The 20,402-nt window shown below is 50.9% G+C and overlaps 2 protein-coding genes and 1 long non-coding RNA gene across 16 annotated transcripts in view; 2 read left to right on the top strand and 1 right to left on the bottom strand.

The window, feature by feature from the left end:
- The window catches only part of CAMTA2 (calmodulin binding transcription activator 2), a 20,434-nt gene extending 4,818 nt beyond the window's left edge, over nucleotides 1–15,616 (top strand). For 2 of the 14 annotated variants that reach the window (XM_053568196.1, XM_053568191.1), the window contains exons 6-23: nucleotides 319–390; nucleotides 634–787; nucleotides 1,107–1,241; nucleotides 2,375–3,315; nucleotides 3,977–4,103; nucleotides 5,389–5,523; nucleotides 7,920–8,035; nucleotides 8,682–8,866; nucleotides 10,238–10,316; nucleotides 10,481–10,706; nucleotides 10,934–11,235; nucleotides 13,128–13,324; nucleotides 13,581–13,764; nucleotides 13,960–14,031; nucleotides 14,144–14,164; nucleotides 14,332–14,519; nucleotides 14,634–14,708; nucleotides 14,794–15,616. In XM_053568196.1, the coding sequence (XP_053424171.1) occupies nucleotides 319–390; nucleotides 634–787; nucleotides 1,107–1,241; nucleotides 2,375–3,315; nucleotides 3,977–4,103; nucleotides 5,389–5,523; nucleotides 7,920–8,035; nucleotides 8,682–8,866; nucleotides 10,238–10,316; nucleotides 10,481–10,706; nucleotides 10,934–11,235; nucleotides 13,128–13,324; nucleotides 13,581–13,764; nucleotides 13,960–14,031; nucleotides 14,144–14,164; nucleotides 14,332–14,519; nucleotides 14,634–14,708; nucleotides 14,794–14,857 (3,273 nt within the window). In that variant the 3' untranslated portion in view covers nucleotides 14,858–15,616. Of the gene's footprint in view, nucleotides 1–303; nucleotides 391–633; nucleotides 788–1,106; nucleotides 1,242–2,374; nucleotides 3,316–3,976; nucleotides 4,104–5,388; nucleotides 5,524–7,919; nucleotides 8,036–8,681; nucleotides 8,867–10,237; nucleotides 10,317–10,480; nucleotides 10,707–10,933; nucleotides 11,236–13,127; nucleotides 13,325–13,580; nucleotides 13,765–13,959; nucleotides 14,032–14,143; nucleotides 14,165–14,331; nucleotides 14,520–14,633 lie in introns of all 14 variants that reach the window. The other 12 variants (XM_053568186.1, XM_053568183.1, XM_053568185.1 and 9 more) reach the window with 10 other exon arrangements.
- LOC128569766 (uncharacterized) lies at nucleotides 7,923–15,955 on the bottom strand. The gene is made up of 3 exons (XR_008375452.1): nucleotides 15,819–15,955; nucleotides 14,649–14,787; nucleotides 7,923–8,060 (listed from the first exon to the last, which is right to left on the bottom strand). It is a non-coding gene; the product is annotated as an uncharacterized LOC128569766 (long non-coding RNA).
- Nucleotides 15,015–20,402, top strand: SPAG7 (sperm associated antigen 7). Its single transcript, XM_053568209.1, has 6 exons — nucleotides 15,015–15,894; nucleotides 18,786–18,853; nucleotides 19,057–19,145; nucleotides 19,291–19,375; nucleotides 19,612–19,858; nucleotides 19,977–20,402. Exons 1-6 carry the CDS (start codon nucleotides 15,810–15,812, stop codon nucleotides 20,084–20,086), a joined length of 684 nt encoding a protein of 227 aa, XP_053424184.1. The 5' UTR covers nucleotides 15,015–15,809; the 3' UTR covers nucleotides 20,087–20,402.

Below are 20,402 nucleotides of genomic sequence, written 5' to 3'. Positions count from 1 at the left end.
TAAGCAGTATACTCTAAGTACAAGTTTCTTTTCCCAAATCGTTGTTCCTCATCTCAGCTATATACTTGCTCTGCCCTCTGATTTCTAGATAGTCACATGTCTCAAATCTGGTCCTCATTTTAAGGCTCCAGCCCCACTGTTCCCTTCTCTCGTCCCTCATCTCTGGCCGGGATTTGAAGGGGATGGGGAGTAGATGGGGGTGCGTGAAGGGTTGAAGAGGAACTGGTGGAAAGATTGGGATTCCTGCAAAGGGACTGAACAGAGGAAGAGTTGGGGAGCAGACTAGCCCTCCCCCCACCCCAGCCTGTCTCCTGGCAGTGTCTCTATGGCTGCTACGTTCACTCTTCCATCGTCCCCACATTCCATCGGCGCTGCTACTGGCTGCTCCAGGTAAGAACATTAGAGCTCAGGGAGCCAGACTCTTCCTGGCTCTTTGAGGGACATGGGTCTGAAAGGATGCCTAGGTCTGTGGGGAAAGGAGCCTGGGAAGAAGAGAAAGGGGGTAGGGGATGGAAAGAACCAAAAATTGGGGATGAGTTTTGGAGAGTGCCCAGGAAGAAAGTGAAGACTAGGAAGCTGAGCCCCTGGACCTCAGGACCCCATGGCTCTCCGTGTATACCCTTGTGCTTGCAGAACCCTGACATCGTCCTTGTGCACTACCTGAACGTCCCAGCCCTGGAGGATTGTGGAAAGGGCTGCAGCCCCATCTTTTGTTCCATCAGCAGCGACCGTCGAGAGTGGCTGAAGTGGTCCCGGGATGAGCTATTGGGACAGCTGAAGCCCATGTGTAAGGCAGCAGGGCAGATAGAGCTTCAAGAGTAGAGTGGAAACAGGGGCCTCCCAAAGGGACCAGGGTTCTGTACCCAAAACCTGTGTGGTGACCATTTTCCTCCAAGCTGGGAGGGTGCTAGGATTCCTGGTGCATTCTTAGGGGTTAGAATACAGAGAAGGTACTAAAAGCTAGATGTCCAAGCATTCTTGAGGCTGGTGGCCTCTGTTCACTTGGCCAGAACTCCTGAAGATTTCAGGTGCTTGGAAGAACCATTAAGGTACTTTGGGGCCTGTTTTGTGGGGATCCCACAGCACTTTCCCCCAATCTCCTCTAGTTCATGGCATCAAGTGGAGCTGTGGGAATGGGACAGAGGAATTCTCTGTAGAACAGCTGGTGCAGCAAATCTTGGACACTCACCCAACCAAACCTGCACCTCGAACCCATGCCTGTCTCTGCAGTGGGGGCCTTGGTGAGTACCACCTGACCCTAAGGTGCTCTACCCACCTAACACTGCTCTTACACAAGTCAGGGGTACAGCTGTCTTTATGGGATTTGCATGCTGATTTGCAAGTCTTTTGCATGTCCCCAGAAAGATGGGCCAGATGAACAGAGGCCTTCTCATTTGGATGTCTTTTTTGTTTTTTGTTAGTAGAGACAGAGTCTCACTTTATGGCCCTCGGTAGAGTGCCATGGCATCACACAGCTCACAGCAACCTCCAACTCCTGGGCTTAAGCAATTCTCTTGCCTCAGCCTCCTGAGTAGCTGGGACTACAGGCGCCCACCACAATGCCCGGCTATTTTTTTTTTTTTTTTTTTGTAGAGACAGAGTCTCACTATACTGCCCTCGGGTAGAGTGCCGTGGCGTCACACGGCTCACAGCAACCTCTTACTCTTGGGCTTACGGGATTCTCTTGCCTCAGCCTCCCAAGCAGCTGGGACTACAGGCACCCGCCACAACGCCCGGCTATTTTTTTTGTTGCAGTTTGGCCGGGGCTGGGTTTGAACCCGCCACCCTCGGCATATGGGGCCGGTGCCCTACCGACTGAGCCACAGGCGCCGCCCATGCCCGGCTATTTTTTGGTTGCAGTTCAGCTGGGGCTGGGTTTGAACCTGCCACCCTCGGTATATGGGGCCGGCGCCTTACCGACTGAGCCACAGGCGCCGCCCCTGGATGTCTTGTTATTCAGTGGTCCTGGTAGCCTGTGTCCTTTTCTGCCTTCTATCTTTAGTAATTTCCATCCCCCAGCACCACCAGATACACCCACCCTTCGCTTTATTCCTTGTTCACAACTCCCAAGGTTCTGTTATTTTGTCCTTTTTTTATGCCTTTACCTTTTGTTTCAGCTGCTCCCCCAAGCCTCCGTTTTCCCTTATGTTGTTCCTCCTCTAGTCCTTTTCTTTCTGAGGGGAAAGGTGCTGGAGAGTGGCATTGGGAAAGAGAGCATGGATGTTTCTGAGGCCTCCCAGTGGCCATAATCAGTATTACACCTTTGATCTATAGGGAAGTCCCAAGAAATAACTTTATTGTGGCTTTCTGGAATGCAAGGCTGGAGAAGGATGTGTCTTATGCCTTCTCTCCTCCCCATCCCTCCCCACTCCAGGTTCTGGGAGCCTTACGCACAAATGCAGCAGCACGAAACACCGCATCATCTCTCCCAAAGTGGAGCCCCGAGCTTTAACCCTGACCTCTGTCCCCCACACTCATCCCCCTGAGCCTCCTCCACTCATAGCTCCACTTCCTCCAGAGCTCCCCAAGGCACATACCTCTCCATCCTCTTCTTCCTCTTCGTCCTCCTCATCAGGTTTTGCAGAACCCCTAGAAATCAGACCTAGCCCTCCCACCTCTCGAGGGGGTTCATCAAGAGGAGGCACTGCTATCCTCCTCCTCACAGGACTGGAGCAGGCTGCTGGAGGATTGACGCCCACCAGACACTTGGCTCCCCAGGCTGATCCGAGACCTAACATGAGCTTGGCTGTAGTTGTAGGCTCTGAGCCCTCTGCCCCACCTGCTCCTCCCAGTCCTGCCTTTGACCCTGATCGTTTTCTCAACAGCCCCCAGAGGGGCCAAACCTACGGAGGAGGGCAGGGAGTAAGCCCAGACTTCCCTGAGGCAGAGGCTGCCCATACCCCCTGTCCTGCCCTCGAGCCTGCTGCTGCCCTAGAGCCCCAGGCAGCTGCTCGGGGTCCTCCTCCACAATCAGGAGCAGGTGGGCGAAGAGGAAACTGCTTTTTCATCCAAGATGATGACAGTGGGGAGGAACTCAAGGGCCAGGGAACTGCCCCACCCATACCTTCACCCCCTTCCTCACCCCCACCCTCACCTGCCCCTTTGGAGCCATCAGGCAGGGTAGGAAGAGGGGAGGCCTTGTTTGGAGGACCTGGTGGGGCCAGCGAACTGGAGCCCTTCAGTCTTTCATCATTCCCAGACCTTATGGGAGAACTCATCAGTGATGAAGCTCCAAGCATCGTGGCCCCAACCCCCCAGCTCTCTCCTGCTCTTAGCACCATCACAGATTTCTCCCCAGAGTGGTCCTACCCAGAGGTGAGTCTCAGGCTTACCTGCTCCCTTCTCCCTCCCATTTGTTTTCTGATTCCCTAAAAGATTTGTATTAACTCTTATCCATTTCCCTCAATTTTCATGGCTTCTTAGTTCTCTACTTTTATGTAGAGTACAGCTTCTTTCCTGTTTCCATAGTCCTCACTTACTTTCCCTTCAATCTGTTAACAGGGTTAATTGGAGTCCTCTGGGGACCTCATTCCCTTCCTGACTGTTTACAGGGGGAGGAAACTGGGAATTTTCAGCCTGGAAAAGAAAAAATACAGTGGGCATGTGATTGCACACTTTGAGTAGCTGAAAGACTGTCTTAGCAGTGGAGAAGTTCTCCCCCAGAAAGGGAAAGGAGGAACTGCAATGGGGTGAATTAACATCAGAACAGAACTTCCCCGATGACAGCTACGTGTTAGCCTTTAGGGAGGCCCTGAATTATCTATTTCTGGTAGATTCACAAAGAGATGAAGTAACGCCTTGGCAGGAATGTTGAGGTAGAGAGAGAGACCGCCCACTGGTCCTGTGAATTCCTGTACCCCCAGACTCTACCATACCTGCCAGATAATAGATGCTCTTTAGGGATCTGAATAAATAAATGAATGAGTACGTAAATGAACACCCTTCTAATCACATCCTCTCTGACATCTGTCTGCAGGGTGGGGTCAAGGTGCTCATCACTGGTCCTTGGACAGAGGCTGCTGAGCATTACTCCTGTGTCTTTGATCACATCGCAGTACCAGCCTCACTTGTCCAGCCTGGTGTCTTACGCTGCTACTGTCCTGGTATGGGGAATGGGAATGGTAGGGGAAGGGACTGACAAATATACTGTTAGGACAGATCAGGACCTCCAGGCTTCCAGGAAGCACTGGGAGCAAATGGGTTATTCTGAGAGCATAAGGACCTCATTCAGTCCTGAGGTTGAGTGCCAAGCTTCCCCAGCAGGCAGAAGAGCCTGTGTTTAGATGCTGTAAAAATCTAAGTTTTGGTCCAAGAAATCTCACTAGCTAACCAGTGATCTGAGATAAGTCTGATCCTTTCTGGGGTCTTTAGCTTCCCCTTCTGTAAGGTCAGGCATTGACTAAAGGGATCACTAATGTCTCTCTAGGCTCTCTGGCTTAGTTAGAATCAGAGTCTCCAACTCCAATCCAGGGAGTTGGAGATTCTGACCAGTCTTGAGACTGAAGGACACTGGCTTCTAGACCTGTGCTATCCAGTGTACCTATTTAATTAAAATTGATATTGAAAATTCAGTTTCCCAGTCATACTGACAACATTGCAAGTGCTTAGTAGCCACATGTGCAGATGTAGAACATTTCTGTCACTGCAGAAAATTCTATTGGACAGCACTGGTCTAGACTTCATTGCCAAGGCTCATCTCTGCCCTTTTGCCACCAATCCTGCCCTGACCTTGCACTCCACAGTCATCCTTACCAGGGATCCCTGGGGTGGCAGGTTGACAGCTTTGCTATCTATGAGAGTGTTCTCCCTTAGTCTTAACAGCCCCATTCAGCCACATACTGGGATACAGGAGGAAAGGGGATAAGACCAGAGAAGCTGGGGACTGGGAGAAACAGTCTCAGTCCATGATCTGAGATCAGGCCCTGATGGTCTCATCCAGAGCCCTCAGAGCCACAGACATTGAGACACTGGGATACACCTCTCACTGGACACTGTTCATGAGCACATAACTCCCCTTTCACCTACTTAGTAATAGGGTCATGAGTCTGGACTGTGACCTGGAGATCGAGGGGTTTATCCATCATCAAACTGTTTATAAATACAAGTGTCTCTTAACCCTCAGCTTTCAAACTTTGTTGCTGAATAACAAACATCCTTAACTATGAAGCCTAGAATCCAAGACATCTCTGATCTATAATAGATACTCAGTTCTTGAATGAACAGACTCCCTTTCCAGTTAGTTTGAAGGCTACTGAAGCATGGACCTCTTGGCCTACAGCAAAGGAGTGAGGGAGATAGAAATGGCATGATCTTCCATGGCTCTGACACAGGTGGCCAGAGAAGGAGCCAGGGAAAGAAAGCCTTTCTCACTGATCTTGCCCTCCCCAGCCCATGAGGTAGGGCTGGTGTCTTTGCAGGTGGCAGGGCGGGAGGGGCCCCTTTCTGCTTCTGTGCTCTTTGAGTATCGAGCCCGCCGATTCCTGTCTCTGCCTAGTACTCAGCTTGACTGGTTGTCACTGGACGGTGAGTACCTAGCCCTCTGACCCCAAATGTTGGGCCCCACAACCTTTGAGCATGACATGTTCCTACACCCCTCAGGATTCAGGTAGCTACCACTTATCCCCCACTTACCACTCTTTTTTCTGTTCTATTTCTTTGGTCATTTCTGAATGCAGCAGCAAGCTTCCTTTGACTCCTCTTCCCCATAAGTCTTGGCACCATCTTTTTTTTTTTAAAGATGAGGTCTCACTGTGTTGCCTACTCTAGTCTTAAACTTCTGGGCTGAAGTGATCCTCCTGTCTCAGCCTCCTAAGCAGCTGGGATTACAGGCCTGCACCACCATACCCAGCTTCTTGGCTCTGTCATAATCCCAGCCAGTTCTTATCCTGCCCTTTCCATCCCAAAGGTTGGGATGTAGACAAGGAAGGCTAAGAGGCTGAGGCAGGGATAGGATCTAGAGCAATATAGGTGCTATGCATAAATATATATATATATGTAGATACTTATATGTATATTAAAATTTTTTTCTCCTTTTGGCTTTATGTATTCATTATAGGAAATTGGGAAATTACAGAAAGGCACAAAGTATAAAATTAAAGTTTCCTATAATACCACTAATTAGTAATATCTATTGCTAATATTGTGATGTACTTTCTTACACAGACACAGTCACACATACGCTCATATATGTGTGTAGATGTATTTATTTATTTTAAATATCCTTTTTTATTTTTTATTGATTTTTTTGTTGCAGTTGTCATCATTATTGTTTTAATTGGCCCAGGCGGGGTTCAAACCCACCAGCCTTGGTGTACGTGGCCAGCATCCTATCCACTGAGCTACAGGTGCTGCCCAATCTCAAAATTCTTGGGCTTAAGCTATTCTCTAGCCTCAGCCTCCCATGTAGCTGGGACTAAGGCACCCCCCACAACGCCCAGCTATTTTTTTGTTTGTTTTTAGCAGGCCAGGCTGGGTTTGAACACACCATCCCTGGTGCATGTGGCCAGCACCCTGCTGACTGAGCTACAGGCACCCCCCAATATATTTATTTATTTAAATCCGGGATTGTTTTTGTTCCTTTTATTATCTCTCTTGTGGCTTTGAGAACTGTTTCTATCTACACCTGCTGCTTCCTCAAGGTTTACTTTTCTCTCTCTCCTTGGTATCTATTGTCGCCTGTTGGTTTCTCTCAGTTATGCTGTTGTCCCTGTTGAGTTTGTCTCTGTCTCCCTCCATCCCTACTTCTCTCTTTCAGAGGCTCTGGTCCCTATTTTTGTCTCACGTTTAGAGCCAGCCCCCTTCACAAAGTCCGAGCGTGCATGTTAGGTTCTCTGCTTCTCAACTTGAGTCTGCCTACCTTCGGAAGTCGCCAGCTTAGTCCTGTTCTGCCTTTGTTCTGTTCTGTGACTATTCATCACCAGTTTTTCTGTCCCTGCCTAATCTTTGTTTTACCATCTCTTCTGTGGATCTCTTCCATCTGTCTTCTTTCAATTTCTTCTTGAACCAATGTCTTAACTTCCCTCTCTTCCTTCTTATTGCTTGTTTGGTATTTCCTCCTACCCAACCCTCCTTTTTCCTTCCTTTCCTCTCCTTCACCTTTATCTTTTATGCTTTCTCCTCCCTTTGTTTTACCTGGGTTTCTGTTCATCATTCTGTACCCCTTCCCTGCTGTCACCTTTATACCTTCATCCCCTTTTATCCTGGTATCTCAAGAACATCCCCAGCTTTCACCCTGTTTCTTTGTGCCTGTTTTCCTATGGCTCTAACCCCCTCCTACCTACCCTCTTTGTCCTTGTTTGATTTCGGGAGGGGACAGATATAGCTTGGGGGGGATGTGTGTTTGTGCATATGCGTGTGTATATTTGTATGTGGGGTGGGAGGGGGAAGAGGAAGACATGGCTATCTCTGTCACCTTCCCTCCCCCACCATCCTCTTTGTGGACAGCTGCGGGGGGCTGGGAGGAGGGGGCGGTGCTTTTCAAATCACAATCCCTGAGCTCTTTTGGGCAGCGAGGGACCCTGAAGTCCTTTAGCCCCAGCATGGTTGACAAAGGTAGTGTCTGGGGTAAGAACAATTCACCTAGGAAGAGGCTGGGGGGAGAGTGGGTACATGTGTGATTTGAGGCAGCTGGGGGCTGGATGGCTGTTTGGGAATTCCTACCATCTCTGTCTTGAAGGAAACAGTCTTGGTTCTGGATCCTGTTTCTAGGTCTATGGGTAGTATTCACAGCCCTTGTTTAAGGACTGAATATTGGTGGGCTTCATTTGGAAGGTAAGTGGGTTAAAGGGCTAATGTTTAGGGAAGAGAAAGGAATGCGATTCTCTGTCTTCACGCCCATATCTTGGGAAAGGTCCAGTTTTGGTGTTCAGGGCATTGCCTGGACCCTGCACACTTAGCCTCCCATACCCATTCCCCCTCAGACAACCAGTTCCGGATGTCCATACTGGAGCGACTGGAGCAGATGGAGAAGAGGATGGCAGAAATTGCAGCAGCTGGTCGGGCACCTCACCAGGGTCCTGATGCTCCTCCAATTCAGGTACTTCCATGAGAAGGGAGGTGGTCTACAGTGGGAAGCAAGAGGAAGGTCCGCCTAAAAAAAATGACTCTAGTGTATGACTCTCCTTGCTCTCCTGTCCCCAGCCTCTCAGCCAACTCTCCTTCCCCCTGACATCACCCTGCGCCCATCCCCACCCCGTGGCAAGAGTGGCTATTCTGGGCACCCTCTTGGCATGACAGACTTCAGACTATTTCTGGTCTAAAGGAGGGTGGAGGTGAAGGAGAGGGTGGGGGAGGGGTCAGGAGAATTGTTCTTCAGAGATCTATGGGTGCCAAGTCTCTGAAGGAAAGGGGCTGGGGAAAGTCTCAGCCTCAGGCTTGTGAGAGGAGAAGCCCTCTGTGGATATGGCACTGATTTGAGCTGATGGTGAAGGCAAAACATGGGTTAGGATGTGTGAAGTCTGACTGCCAGATGGGCTGAAGGAAGTGGCTGTGGGTGTAGGAGACACTGAGGCTGAACAGTGTCAACGTGGAGAATTAATGGGCCATCAAGGTCCAGGTAGTGGGAACTAGAGCAGAAAGCATGGGGAAGGAAATTTAGAAGGTGAGAGGACAGACAAGGGGTGAGCAATGCCATCCCAAGCCAGGGGACCGATGCTCAGGTCTCTTCATCCTCATCACCACAGGATGAAGGCCAGGGCCCCGGGTTCGAGGCACGGGTGGTGGTCTTGGTAGAGAGCATGATCCCACGTTCCACCTGGAGGGGTCCTGAGCGCCTGGCCCACGGAAGCCCCTTTCGAGGCATGAGCCTCCTGCACCTGGCTGCTGCTCAGGGCTATGCCCGCCTCATCGAGACCCTGAGCCAGTGGCGGTAAGCAGGGGCAGCAGGGAGTGGGCTGGACAGCCATAGGACAGAAGTGCCAGAGAACTGAAGAGAAACCAGAGGACCTGGGGAGCTAAGAGAGAGTTGGAGTCATTATAGAAAGGGATGGTGGGGCGGCATCTGTGGCTCAGTGGGTAGGGAGGCAGCCCCATATACCGAGGGTGGAGGGTTCATACCTGGCCCCGGCCAAACAGCAACAATGACAAAAAAATAGCTGGGCATTGTGGCAGGTGCCTGTAATCCCAACTACTCGGGAGCCTGAGGCAACAGAATCACCTAAGCCCAGGAGTTGGAGGTTGCTGTGAGCTGTGTGACGCCACAGCACTCTGCCACAGCATTCTGCCAAGGATGATAAAATGAGACTTTGTCTCTTTAAAAAAAAAAAAAAAAGAGGCTCTGCGCCTGGGGCTCAAATGGCTAAGGCGCCAGCTACATACACCCGAGCAGGCGGGTTGAAATCTAGCCTGGGCCCACCAAACAACAATGATGGCTGCAATCAAAAACTAGCCGGGTGTTGTGGTGGGCGCCTGTAGTCCCAGCTACTTGGGAGGTGGAGGCAGGAGAATCGCTTGAGCCCAGGAGTTGGAGGTTGCTGTGAACTGTAATGCCACGGCACTCTACCCCAGGGTGACAGCTTGAGGCTCTGTCTCAAAAAAAAAAAAAAAGAAAAAGGGATGGTGGCTTGGCACCCGTAGCTTAGTGAGTAGAGTGCCAGCCACGTACACTGAAGCTGGTGGGTTTGAGCCTGGCCCAGGCCTCCTAAACAATGACAACTGCAACCAAAAAATAGCTGGGCATTGTAGCGAGTGCCAGTAGTCCTAGCTACTTGGGAGGCTGAGGCAAGAGAATGGCTTAAGCCCAAGAGTCTGAGGTTGCTATGAGCTATGACACCACGGCACTCTACCTAGGGTGACATAGTGAGGCTGTCTCAAAAAAAAAAAAAAAAAAAGGCTCAGTGCCTGTAGCTCACATACACCAGAGCTGGCTGGTTTGAATCCAACTACAACCAAAAAATAGTAGAGCATTGTGGCAGACGCCTGTAGTCCCAGCTATTTGGGAGGCTGAGGCAGGAGAATCGCTTAAACCCAGTAGTTGGAGGTTGCTGTGAGCTGTGATGCCACAACACTACCCAGGGTGACAGCTTGAGGCTCTGTCTCAAAAAAGGGGGGGGGATGGGAGCTAGGAGGAGTTAACATCATGATTTGTGACACTTCGACCTTTTGACCTTCTTCAGCTAGTCTCTGCCTCATCTCACTGGCCCTCATGCTTCCAGAGCATTCACTTCTCAGTCCTTTCACTTATTACTTTGCCTGCTTTTTCCTTGACTGGGCTTCCTTGTCCCTCTCCCAAATTCTCCAGGAGTGTGGGGACTGGAAGCTTGGACTTAGAACAAGAGGTTGACCCACTCAACGTGGATCACTTCTCTTGCACCCCTCTGGTGAGAATGCTGGAATCTTGAGTGCATGTGGGGCAATGGGCAACAGAAATGGTGCTTTAAAGGGAAGATCATTTGGATGCTGGGAGTAGGGTGGGCTAGGTGTGAAGACCTGGCCACCTGGGCCTCACCCATACCCTCCTCCCCCATCCTTACCCTCCCCTCAGATGTGGGCTTGCGCCCTGGGACACCTGGAAGCTGCTGTGCTCCTTTTCCGCTGGAACCGACAGGCACTAAGTATTCCAGATTCTCTGGGCCGGCTACCCCTGTCTGTGGCTCATTCCCGGGGTCATGTGCGCCTTGCCCGCTGCCTTGAGGAACTACAGAGACAGGAAGCTTCACTTGAGCCCCCACTTGCCGCCCTATCACCACCCTCCTCCAGCCCAGACACTGGTGAGAGCTGGCCTCACAGAGAGGGATGGGGTTGATGGATAGGCCAGGGCAATGCCAAGAGTGGAGACAGAAAGAGGCAGCAAACTGAGGAATAGATAAGGATGGGGGATGGGGGGTAACAGGAGTAAAAACAGACAGGGAAGCTGAGAACAAGTATGGGAGAGGCAGGACACCACAGGGGTCGCTGCTGGCTCCTGCTTCTCTGACCCTCTTTTCTCACCACACAGGTCTGAGCAGCGTCTCCTCACCCTCAGAGCTGTCGGATGGCACTTTCTCTATCACATCAGCCTATTCTAGTGCCCCGGATGGCAGTCCTCCCCCTGCTCCTCTACCCGCCTCTGAGATTACTATGGAGATGGTCCCAGGCCAGCTCTCCTCTGGTGCCCCAGAGACCCCTCTCCTCTTCATGGACTATGAGGCTACCAATCCCAGTGGGCCCCCAGCCTCCCCTCCTGCCCTCCCACCAGCCCCAGACAATGAGGCTGCTCCGGAGGATGCTGACAGCTCACAGGCTGTGGATGTGATCTCGGTACTGCTCATGTTGAGGGAATTAGAGCTGAGTGCAGAGGTAGGGCAAGGTAGACTATTCCATGAAACGCAGTAAGAGTCTGGCTTCAACTGGGAAGAAGGGGCCATTTACCTTCATCTGGGGACAGACAGGGTAATCCTTTGCTTAGCTCCTTTCAGATTTTGTGACTCAGAAGTCATCAATCAGCAGAGGTTAAATCTGGGGACTGGCTTGGCACTATAGCTCAGTAGTTAGGACACTGGCTACATGCACCGGGGCTGGTAGGTTTGAGCCTGGCTGGGACCTGCTAAACAATGACAATACCAAAAAAATAGTCGGGTTGTGGCCGGTGCCTGCAGTCCCAGCTACTTGGAAGGCTGAGGCAAGAGAATCACTTAAGCCCAAGAGTTGGAGATTGCTGTGAGCTGCGATGCCACAGCACTTTACCAAGGGCAAATAGTGAAACTCTGTCTTAAAAAAAAAAAAAGAAAAAAAAAAAACCTGGGCTTGGCACCCATAGCACAGTGGTTACGGCACCAGCAGCCACATGCACTGAGGCTGGCAGGTTCAAACCCAGCACAGGCCAGCTGAACGACAACTGCAACAATAAATAGCCGGGTGTTGTGGTGATTGCCTGTAGTCTCAGCTATTCAGGGAGCTGAGGCAAGAGAATTGCTTAAGCCCAATAGTTTGAGGTTGCTGTGAGCTGTGATGCCATGGCACACTACCAAGAACGACATAGTGAGACTCTTTCACAAAAAAAACACAAAAACTGGGGAATGGGAGGGGGGTGCCTGTGGCTCAGTGAGTAGGGTGGTGGGTTCAAACCCGGCCCTGGCCAAACTGCAACAAAAAAATAGGGGCAGCGCCTGTGGCTCAGTGGGTAGGGTACGGGCCCCATATACCAAGGGTAGCGGGTTCAAAACTCGGCCCTGGCCAAACTGCAACAAAAAATAAGCGGGCATTGTGGCAGGCACCTGTAGTCCCAGCTACTAGGGAGGCTGAGGCAAGAGACTCACCTAAGCCCAGGAACTGGAGGTTGCTGTGAGCTGTGATGCCACACACTCTACCGAGGGTGACAAAATGAGACTCTGTCTCTAAAAAAAAAAAAAAAAAAAAAAAACAACAAAAACTGGGTAATACCTTAAGTTTCCTGTTGATCTATGAAGGGAAAGAGTTCTTAGGGAACCAGGGTGATGGAGGGCAGCTGGGAGGTATGTGAAACAAGTTGGCAAGATGATAGGGATCTGGCAGTGGGAAGTTTTGCATATGGTAAAAGCAAAGGTCTTGTAGAATGAAAGAGTAAGAGTGAATCTTCAAATGTAGCTTCATAAGTCTGTGCTAGAATCCTGGAACATATCTGCTTTAGAGGCTAATGGAGTAATTGGGTAGCACTAAAAGTACCAAAAACCTACAGAACCCCATAAGGTAGACAGCACTGTGGCCTGTGGGAAGTGCTACACAGGCTTCAGGATGGACTAAAGGCCAGGTTGGAGCCATTCAATAGGGTATCATGTGGTTGGCAAACACTAAGCTGGTTCTTGGAAAGCTGAAGGTGGTGATGGCATGGATGGCAGCCATGAGGTAGACCCAGGTAGGATGGTGGATAGTCAGTCTGAAAGGACGTCAAGTCCTCCATTTACTCAGCTTCTGAATCCCCATTTGGAGTATGTCCTTACATTCTCCACATCTTAGCACAAGAGTATTATGTGCAAGTGGGAGCTCAATAATTATAAATGAGTCTGCAACAGCAACCAAAAAAGAATTAGCAGGGAAAGCAAATCTTGAAGCCTCAGATTCCGGCAGTGAGAGAAGGACCTAGGTAGGAGTGGACTGAGTTACAGCTTTAGCAAGGCAGAAACATCTGGCTGTTGGGGCTTCTACAGCCTCACTCAGCTTCTCCCATCATCCAGGTGGACATGATCTCACTGGCCAAACAGATCATTGAAGCCACACCAGAGCGGATTAAACGAGAGGACTTCGTGGGGCTGCCTGAGGCCAGAGCCTCAATGCAGGAGCGGACCGGGACCGTGGGGCTCAGCGAGACCATGTCCTGGCTGGCCAGCTACTTGGAGAATGTGGACCATTTCCCCAGCTCAGCCCCTCCCAGGTGACCAGCTCAGAACAAAATCTCCAGATGGTTCTTCAAAGACAGGAAGGGAGAAAAGCTGGCTTTCCCACAGCCAAAGCTCCATTCTGGCTGAAGCCAGAGAGCCTTTGAGAAGGGAATTGAATTGGCTGATGAACTCCAAAGCCACTCATTCCAGACTCAGTTGCCGGGTATCTTCCATTACCTAGGGTAATTCCTAGGTGGGAGAAGAGGGAAATCATATGCCCCATGACATCCCTTCTCCCTGTCCCCACAGTGAACTGCCTTTTGAGCGAAGTCGTCTGGCCGTTCCCCCAGCACCTTCCTGGGCAGAGTTTCTCTCTGCATCTACCAGTGGCAAGATGGAAAGTGATTTTGCTCTGCTGACACTATCGGATCATGAGCAGCGGGAACTGTACGAGGCAGCCCGAGTCATCCAGACAGCCTTCCGGAAGTACAAGGTCAGGGGACCAGGGGTCACAGGATGAATAACACAATCTTGGGTCAGGGAAGACTGGTTGCCCAGGTCTTTTAGAGGAAGAGCAGTCATCCAGACAAGTCTTAAATGAGGTAAAGGGTCAGGGAACCCCAGGAAAATTGGAGGGACAGGTCAGTTGTCCACCAGATAGGCCATTGAGACCTCTTTCTCTCCACAGGGCCGGAGGCTGAAGGAGCAACAGGAAGTAGCAGCAGCTGTAATCCAGCGCTGTTACCGGAAGTACAAGCAGGTAAGATCCTACTTCAAAAGCCTACCAGCCAGTCCACACCCACACACACCCATTCTAGCCTAGCACATCTAGAATATTACCAGAGCCCTAACTCCCCTTCTTTTTCCACAAGCTGACCTGGATTGCACTTAAGGTATTAGGCATGAGATCTGGGTGTGATGTTGTCTGTGGTGATTCAGCTTTTCCATGAGTGTGTGGGTTAAGAGAAAGATCTGCATCAGCCTAACTTGTGGTGACCCTTAGGGGTTAGGGTCTCTGTCCCTCCATTTCAGCCTCGGTCTTTCCTCCCCACTTGTGCAGTTTGCACTCTATAAGAAGATGACCCAGGCAGCCATCCTGATTCAGAGCAAGTTCCGAAGCTACTATGAGCAGAAGCGATTTCAGCAGAGCCGCAGAGCAGCTGTGCTTATTCAGCAGCACTACCGCTCCTACCGCCGCAGGCCAGGGCCTCCTCACCGGCCCTCGGGCACTCTGCCTGTCCGCAACAAGTATGCCCCAGCCCACTGTGTCTGTGCCCATTAACCCCCAACCTTTCTCTGAGGGGCTAAGGGCATGGGGTGCCTGAGTATATTGTGAAATCTATCTTATCTTTCTTCCACCAGAGGTTCATTTCTCACCAAGAAGCAGGACCAGGCAGCTCGGAAGATCATGAGATTCCTGCGGCGCTGCCGACACAGGTACTCGTGGCTTCTCTCCCCAAGTCTTCGCCCTGCCACCACCTCTGATCCACCAGTCCCCTCTGACTCCTTTGTCTTTCTGCAGGATGAGAGAATTGAAGCAGAACCAGGAGCTAGAAGGGCTTCCCCAGCCAGGACTGGCCACCTGACCGCTCCACTGCCTTTCTCACCCCCCTGGGGCGCTTCTTGCAGTCTTAACAGGGAAAAGGCTTTCTGGGGTAGGGGGAGCCCTGTTTGGCAGCTTTCCTTTTCACCTTTGTTGGAGCCCTCATAGGCCCCCACTTTCTTCCCCACCCCTGCTCCCACATTTTGCCCCTCTTTCCTCCTGGTCGTTCCCCTCCCCTTTTGGTCCCTGGCTCCAGAGACCCACGTCCCCCACACCTGCATCTTCGGCAATGATCTACAGAGCCCTGCCTGCCCCTTCTCAGCTCCCTCCTGCCTGCACCCGACTCGGGCCCCTTCCTGACTTGCCTTATTTATTTGTTCGACGCGTCTCTGAATGTATCTGCCTCGGTCCCCATCTCTGCCTTCGCTGCGCCGCCCCTCGTGTTTCAGGGCTGACCGTGCCCCTACCCCGACTCCGCATGTTTGCGTCCGTTTCCTCCCTTTCTGGCCCTGTCTTCCCCCAACACCCTGACTCTGGCCACCAAACCCTGGGGCCAAAGGGGAGGGGTTGTACATAGGAACGCGTTGCGGAGTCCCGCCCCTGTCTCCCGAGAGGAGGGGGCCTGTACATACTGTAACATACAGAGTATAGTGAAGAATCTATTTAAGGCGCCGCGGGGAGGGCTGCGCGGCCGGGCTTGCGGTTCCCTGGCGCGACGGGGACCTCCTGCCGGCTCCACGAGCACTTTCTACTTGTGCATGGGCTTGATTTATACGAATTGCCATTAAACATCACTGCACCAGCCAGCCTCGGCCTATGTCTAAGGGGGGCGGGGCGGGGCCCCGGCCAGCGGGAGGTGCCCACGCGCGGCGGACCTCGGATCCACGCCCGGGCCGGGCGGGCGCGTGGTTTTCCGCCTCCGACGTGTTTCCGGCCTTAAAGGCATTTTGCCCTTCCCTTTAAAACGCACCGCCCCCCTCTCAGTCACTCCCAAGATGGCGGACCTACTGGGCTCCATCCTGAGCTCCATGGAGAAGCCACCCAGCCTCGGTGACCAGGAGACTCGGCGCAAGGCCCGAGGTGAGGATCCCAAATTCACAACTGCCTTTCTTCGCCTGGTTTTTAGGACCGCATTCTTCCCACTTTTGACGATGCTGCCTCTTCCACCCTGAGAGACCCCTCACACGCCCCTTAAGAGACCCTCAAGAGTCCCTAAAAGGTCTATCGACCCGCCCGCTGTTCCTAGCGGACGATGATTGGCTACCTGAAGCCAAACTCCAGCCCCCGCCTCTTCTCACTACCTCGCCTTCCGCAGTCCTTGTTTCCAATTAGCCGGCTGACCCGCCTGTTCTCTGCTGGCCTGCTCTGATTGGTCGGATGACTCCCTGGTATATCCCAGTCACGCCCACCTCTTTATTTTGATTGGCCTCAGAGTACGCCAATCCACAGCCTCCTCACCTCTATTTGCTAGTTCAACTTAAAGGTTTACCTCCTTGGGCTGGTTCGACCTTCCCCTGACCCGCCTCACCTTCCCCTACCTCCCATTGGCTACTAGATTCTCTCCGTGTTCCTGCGCCCCACCCGCTTGATTTAACCCGGTGCCTTCTGCTTTCCTCCAACTACGCTTTTCCCATCTGTAGCCTTAAATTCCAGAGCTGCCCGGACCGGTCTTGTTGATTGGAGGGATAAGAATGCCCGTTGGGTCCTATTGGCCATATCCTCCGCTGCCTGTAACCCCTGCCGAGCTCCCGCTTAGGGCGTGGCCTTGTAGGACTTTGGGCCTCCGCAGGATTGTTGGCACTGATCCCTGTGAATGAGACTGGCAGAGCATCTGACTTTGGAGGGGACCCCAGATCCAACCCTTCAGCCCTTGATCTTATGCGAGCTCTCCAACTGCCCGAGGCGGCCCAGGGCAGGCAGGGTATCTTCAAAGTGCTCAAGGACTGCTGAATGTCTAAACCTCATCCCTTATTTACAGAACTGCTAGGGGCCAGGGTTATCCCTCAAATAGCCCACAGTCCGGGCCTGAGACTTGCTGATGAAATGATCACACAGAAGTTTGATGACCAACATGATAAATACTCTGAAAGAAAAATAATTATGCGAGCGTCTACTTGGGTGTCCTAACCTAGTCTGCAGCGAGCCGAGACGTGAAAAATAGATAATTCAACAAATGACAGAGGAAAGCGAAGTATTACAGGCAGAGGAGACATTCTAATCAAAAGCTCTAAGGAAAGAGGGAGCATAATGGGAATGGGGAAATGGAATTATTTAATGCTCAGATGACTGGGCAGGGGATCACCAGTGGCAGTTGACAGTAGGAAGCCGAAGTTCAGAGTTTAGTCACTTGCCTGAGGTCATACATATAGTTAGTAAATGGCAGAATTTCAAATTCAGGTATGCCTTTTAAACCTGTATTCTTAACCATAATCTTATGCCAAGATGCAAAGAAGGGCTTGGCGCCTGTAGCTCAGTGGCTAGGGCGCTAGCCACATACAATAGAGCTGGCTGGTTCAAATCCAGCCCGGGCCTCTACACTCTACTAAGGGCCACAAAGTGACACCCTGTCTCTTAAAAAAAAAAAAGTTGCATTATGTTAGTTCTCAGTTTATGCTGTAGTGGATGTCTGAACCCAGAGGAAGACACGAGTTAACTTTACTCGCAGCAGATCTCAATGTGAGCAAAGGAGCAAAAGCATTCCAGGCAGAAGGAACAACGTGTGCCTAACACAGAGTGATTAAAAAAAAATACGAAGAACTTCAGTGTAACTGGAGGGGATTCAGATCCTGTTGAAGAAGTGGGCCTTGAAGATGTAACGGATTTGGAATGGCAGAAGAGAGAAGAAGCATTTCAGGCTGAGCAGGAGTAGGAAGAGGCATGTGTCCAAATCTCATAGAGGCAGTAAAATCACAAAGTGAGGGAAGACAGATAAGAGTAGAAGACTCCAGGTTAGAAATGCACCCCCTGGGCAGCGCCTGTGGCTCAATGGGGTAGGGCGCTGGCCCCATATGCTGGAGGTGGTGGGTTCAAACCCAGCCCCAGCCAAAAAAAAAGAAATGCACCCCTGCTCCAGAGGCAGAGGAGACCTGGTACAGAGGAGGTAACTGACGAGAAGACCCAAGCATACAGAGTTCCTTTCCAGCTAAACTTGGACACCTATACTCCCAAAGAAGAAGGGTGTCAGATTAGCCATTACAGCTTCATCCTGTCTGTAGAAGTGGGAAGTGAGGGGTGTTACAAAATATAGGAAGTTAAATAATTTCCCCTTTCCTATGTAGACAATGAGATGGTAAACTCTTTGAGGCCAGGGGCTTAGACGGTTCTCATCTTCCCAGATGCCGTATAGTTCCTTGTATGTTGTGGGCATTAAATAAGTGTTAATTGGTTTCTCTAATGGAGTTAGGAAAGAGGGTTAAGGATGACCCTTAACCCTTGTCACTCACTAAACTTTGAACTCTTGAGAAGCCACACCATGTTTTAATCATCTTAGTATTCCAGGATCTAGCACAGTGTCTGGAACACTGGTCTCTCCTTATATAAGGTTTTGCTTTCTGAGGTTTTAGTTACCTGCATTCTGAAAATATTACATTCAATAAGACATTTGAGAGAGAGATCACATTCACATAACTTTTATTACAGTATATTGTTATGATTGTCTAATTTTACTATTGTTGTTAATCTCTTACTGTGCCCAATTTATAAATTAAACTTTATCATAGATGTGTATGTATAGGAAAATACTATCTGAGTTTTTGGTCATCTACTATCAGTCTTAGAACATGTCCCCTGATGATAAGGGGGAACCACTGTATATAATAAACATCAATAAATACTTGGTCAATAAACAGTAATCCTGCCTTCTCAGCCTAACACTTCCCAGTGGACTAAACTTCTTTGCTTGAAGCCTTAAAAACCATCCCTGCCCCCCATACTTCCAGCCCTGGCCTCATGCTGCCATTTCTCACCCCCAGAGCAGGCTGCCCGCCTGAAGAAACTACAGGAGCAAGAGAAACAACAGAAAGTGGAGTTTCGTAAAAGGGTGAGAACAACTGGAGAAATCAAAGGCAGCTTCAGGAAGGACTTCCAATAAGTTAGAATTGGAAGGTTGAGGACTCAGTTTTGCTGGAAATGTCTTGAGAGAGGTGAAGTCTTAAAAGCCAGTGGCATAAAGGCTGGGGAGGGTGTTGGGGAGAGGGACATTTGGTGGAGCCATTGCTCATATATTCCTCCCCCCCACCTAAGATGGAGAAGGAGGTGTCAGATTTCATCCAAGACAGCGGGCAGATCAAGAAAAAATTTCAGCCAATGAACAAGATAGAGAGGAGCATACTGTGAGTGTGTCTGGGCTGGGGGAGGCAGGAAATGGGTGGCTAGGGGGGCATGAAGGGGCAAGTCTGGGGCTCTCAAGAGGTGGGCACTAGGCCCCCTCATGGCTTAACTCAAAATATTCTTTTCCCATCTGCTGCACCTTCCCAGACACGATGTGGTGGAAGTGGCTGGCCTGACATCCTTCTCCTTTGGGGAAGATGATGAATGTCGCTATGTCATGATCTTCAAAAAGGTGAAAGGCCTGAGTTCCTTGCTCTTTTTTTTTTTTTTTTTTGGCCGGGGCTGGGTTTGAACCCACCACCTCCGGCATATGGGACCGGCGCCCTACTCCTTGAGCCACAGGAGCCGCCCAAGTTCCTCGCTCTTCTCCTATCCCCTTTTCAGCCTATCTCCCTACCCCGTGAAGGAGAAAGGAATGAGATTAAACATTTATATGGACCCCGACCCCATCATTCCCTTCTTTTCCAGGAGTTTGCACCCTCAGATGAAGAGCTAGACTCTTACCGTCGAGGAGAGGAATGGGACCCCCAGAAAGCTGAGGAGAAACGGAAACTGAAGGAATTGGCTCAGCGGCAGGAGGAGGAGGTGGCCCAAAAGGGACCTGTGGTGGTGAGCCCTGCCAGTGACTACAAGGACAAGTATAGCCACCTCATTGGCAAGGGGGCAGCCAAGGATGCAGCCCACATGCTTCAGGCCAACAAAACCTATGGCTGTGGTGAGTCTACAATGTGGGCTTGGGAGTAGCTAAGGAGAAGATCATAGGGTGGGGAGAGGGGAAGAGAGACCAAGGCACAAGGCTCCTAAGCCCACCCCACTCTCTCCTCTGTCCCCAGTACCTGTGGCGAACAAGAGGGACACACGCTCCATTGAAGAGGCCATGAATGAGATCCGAGCCAAGAAGCGTCTGCGGCAGAGTGGAGAAGAGTTGCCACCTACCTCCTAGGCACCTCACTCAGCTCCCTTTGACCCCTGGGGCAGGGCAGGGGGCAGGCAGGGACAAGGCTGCTGCTATTAGAACCCATCATGGAGCCCCATCTCTGAACCACTTCTGACCAGCTGCTGCTCAGGCTGGGGGAAGCTGGTGTTTATCACTGTTGGAGCTTAGATATGTATGTGCTGTGTGTGTTGTGCGAGAGTGAGTATGAATGCACAGGTACCGGGTATTTAATCTGTATTATTCTCCATTCTCCTTAGAAATTTCCTTCCCCATGGGGCTGGGGTTACTTTACTTTACATTCAATAAATACTGTTTGACCCAA

This window comes from Nycticebus coucang, chromosome 18 (genome assembly GCF_027406575.1).
Source record: "Nycticebus coucang isolate mNycCou1 chromosome 18, mNycCou1.pri, whole genome shotgun sequence".
NCBI lineage: Eukaryota > Metazoa > Chordata > Mammalia > Primates > Lorisidae > Nycticebus > Nycticebus coucang.
This window is presented reverse-complemented; position numbering and strand designations above follow the sequence as displayed.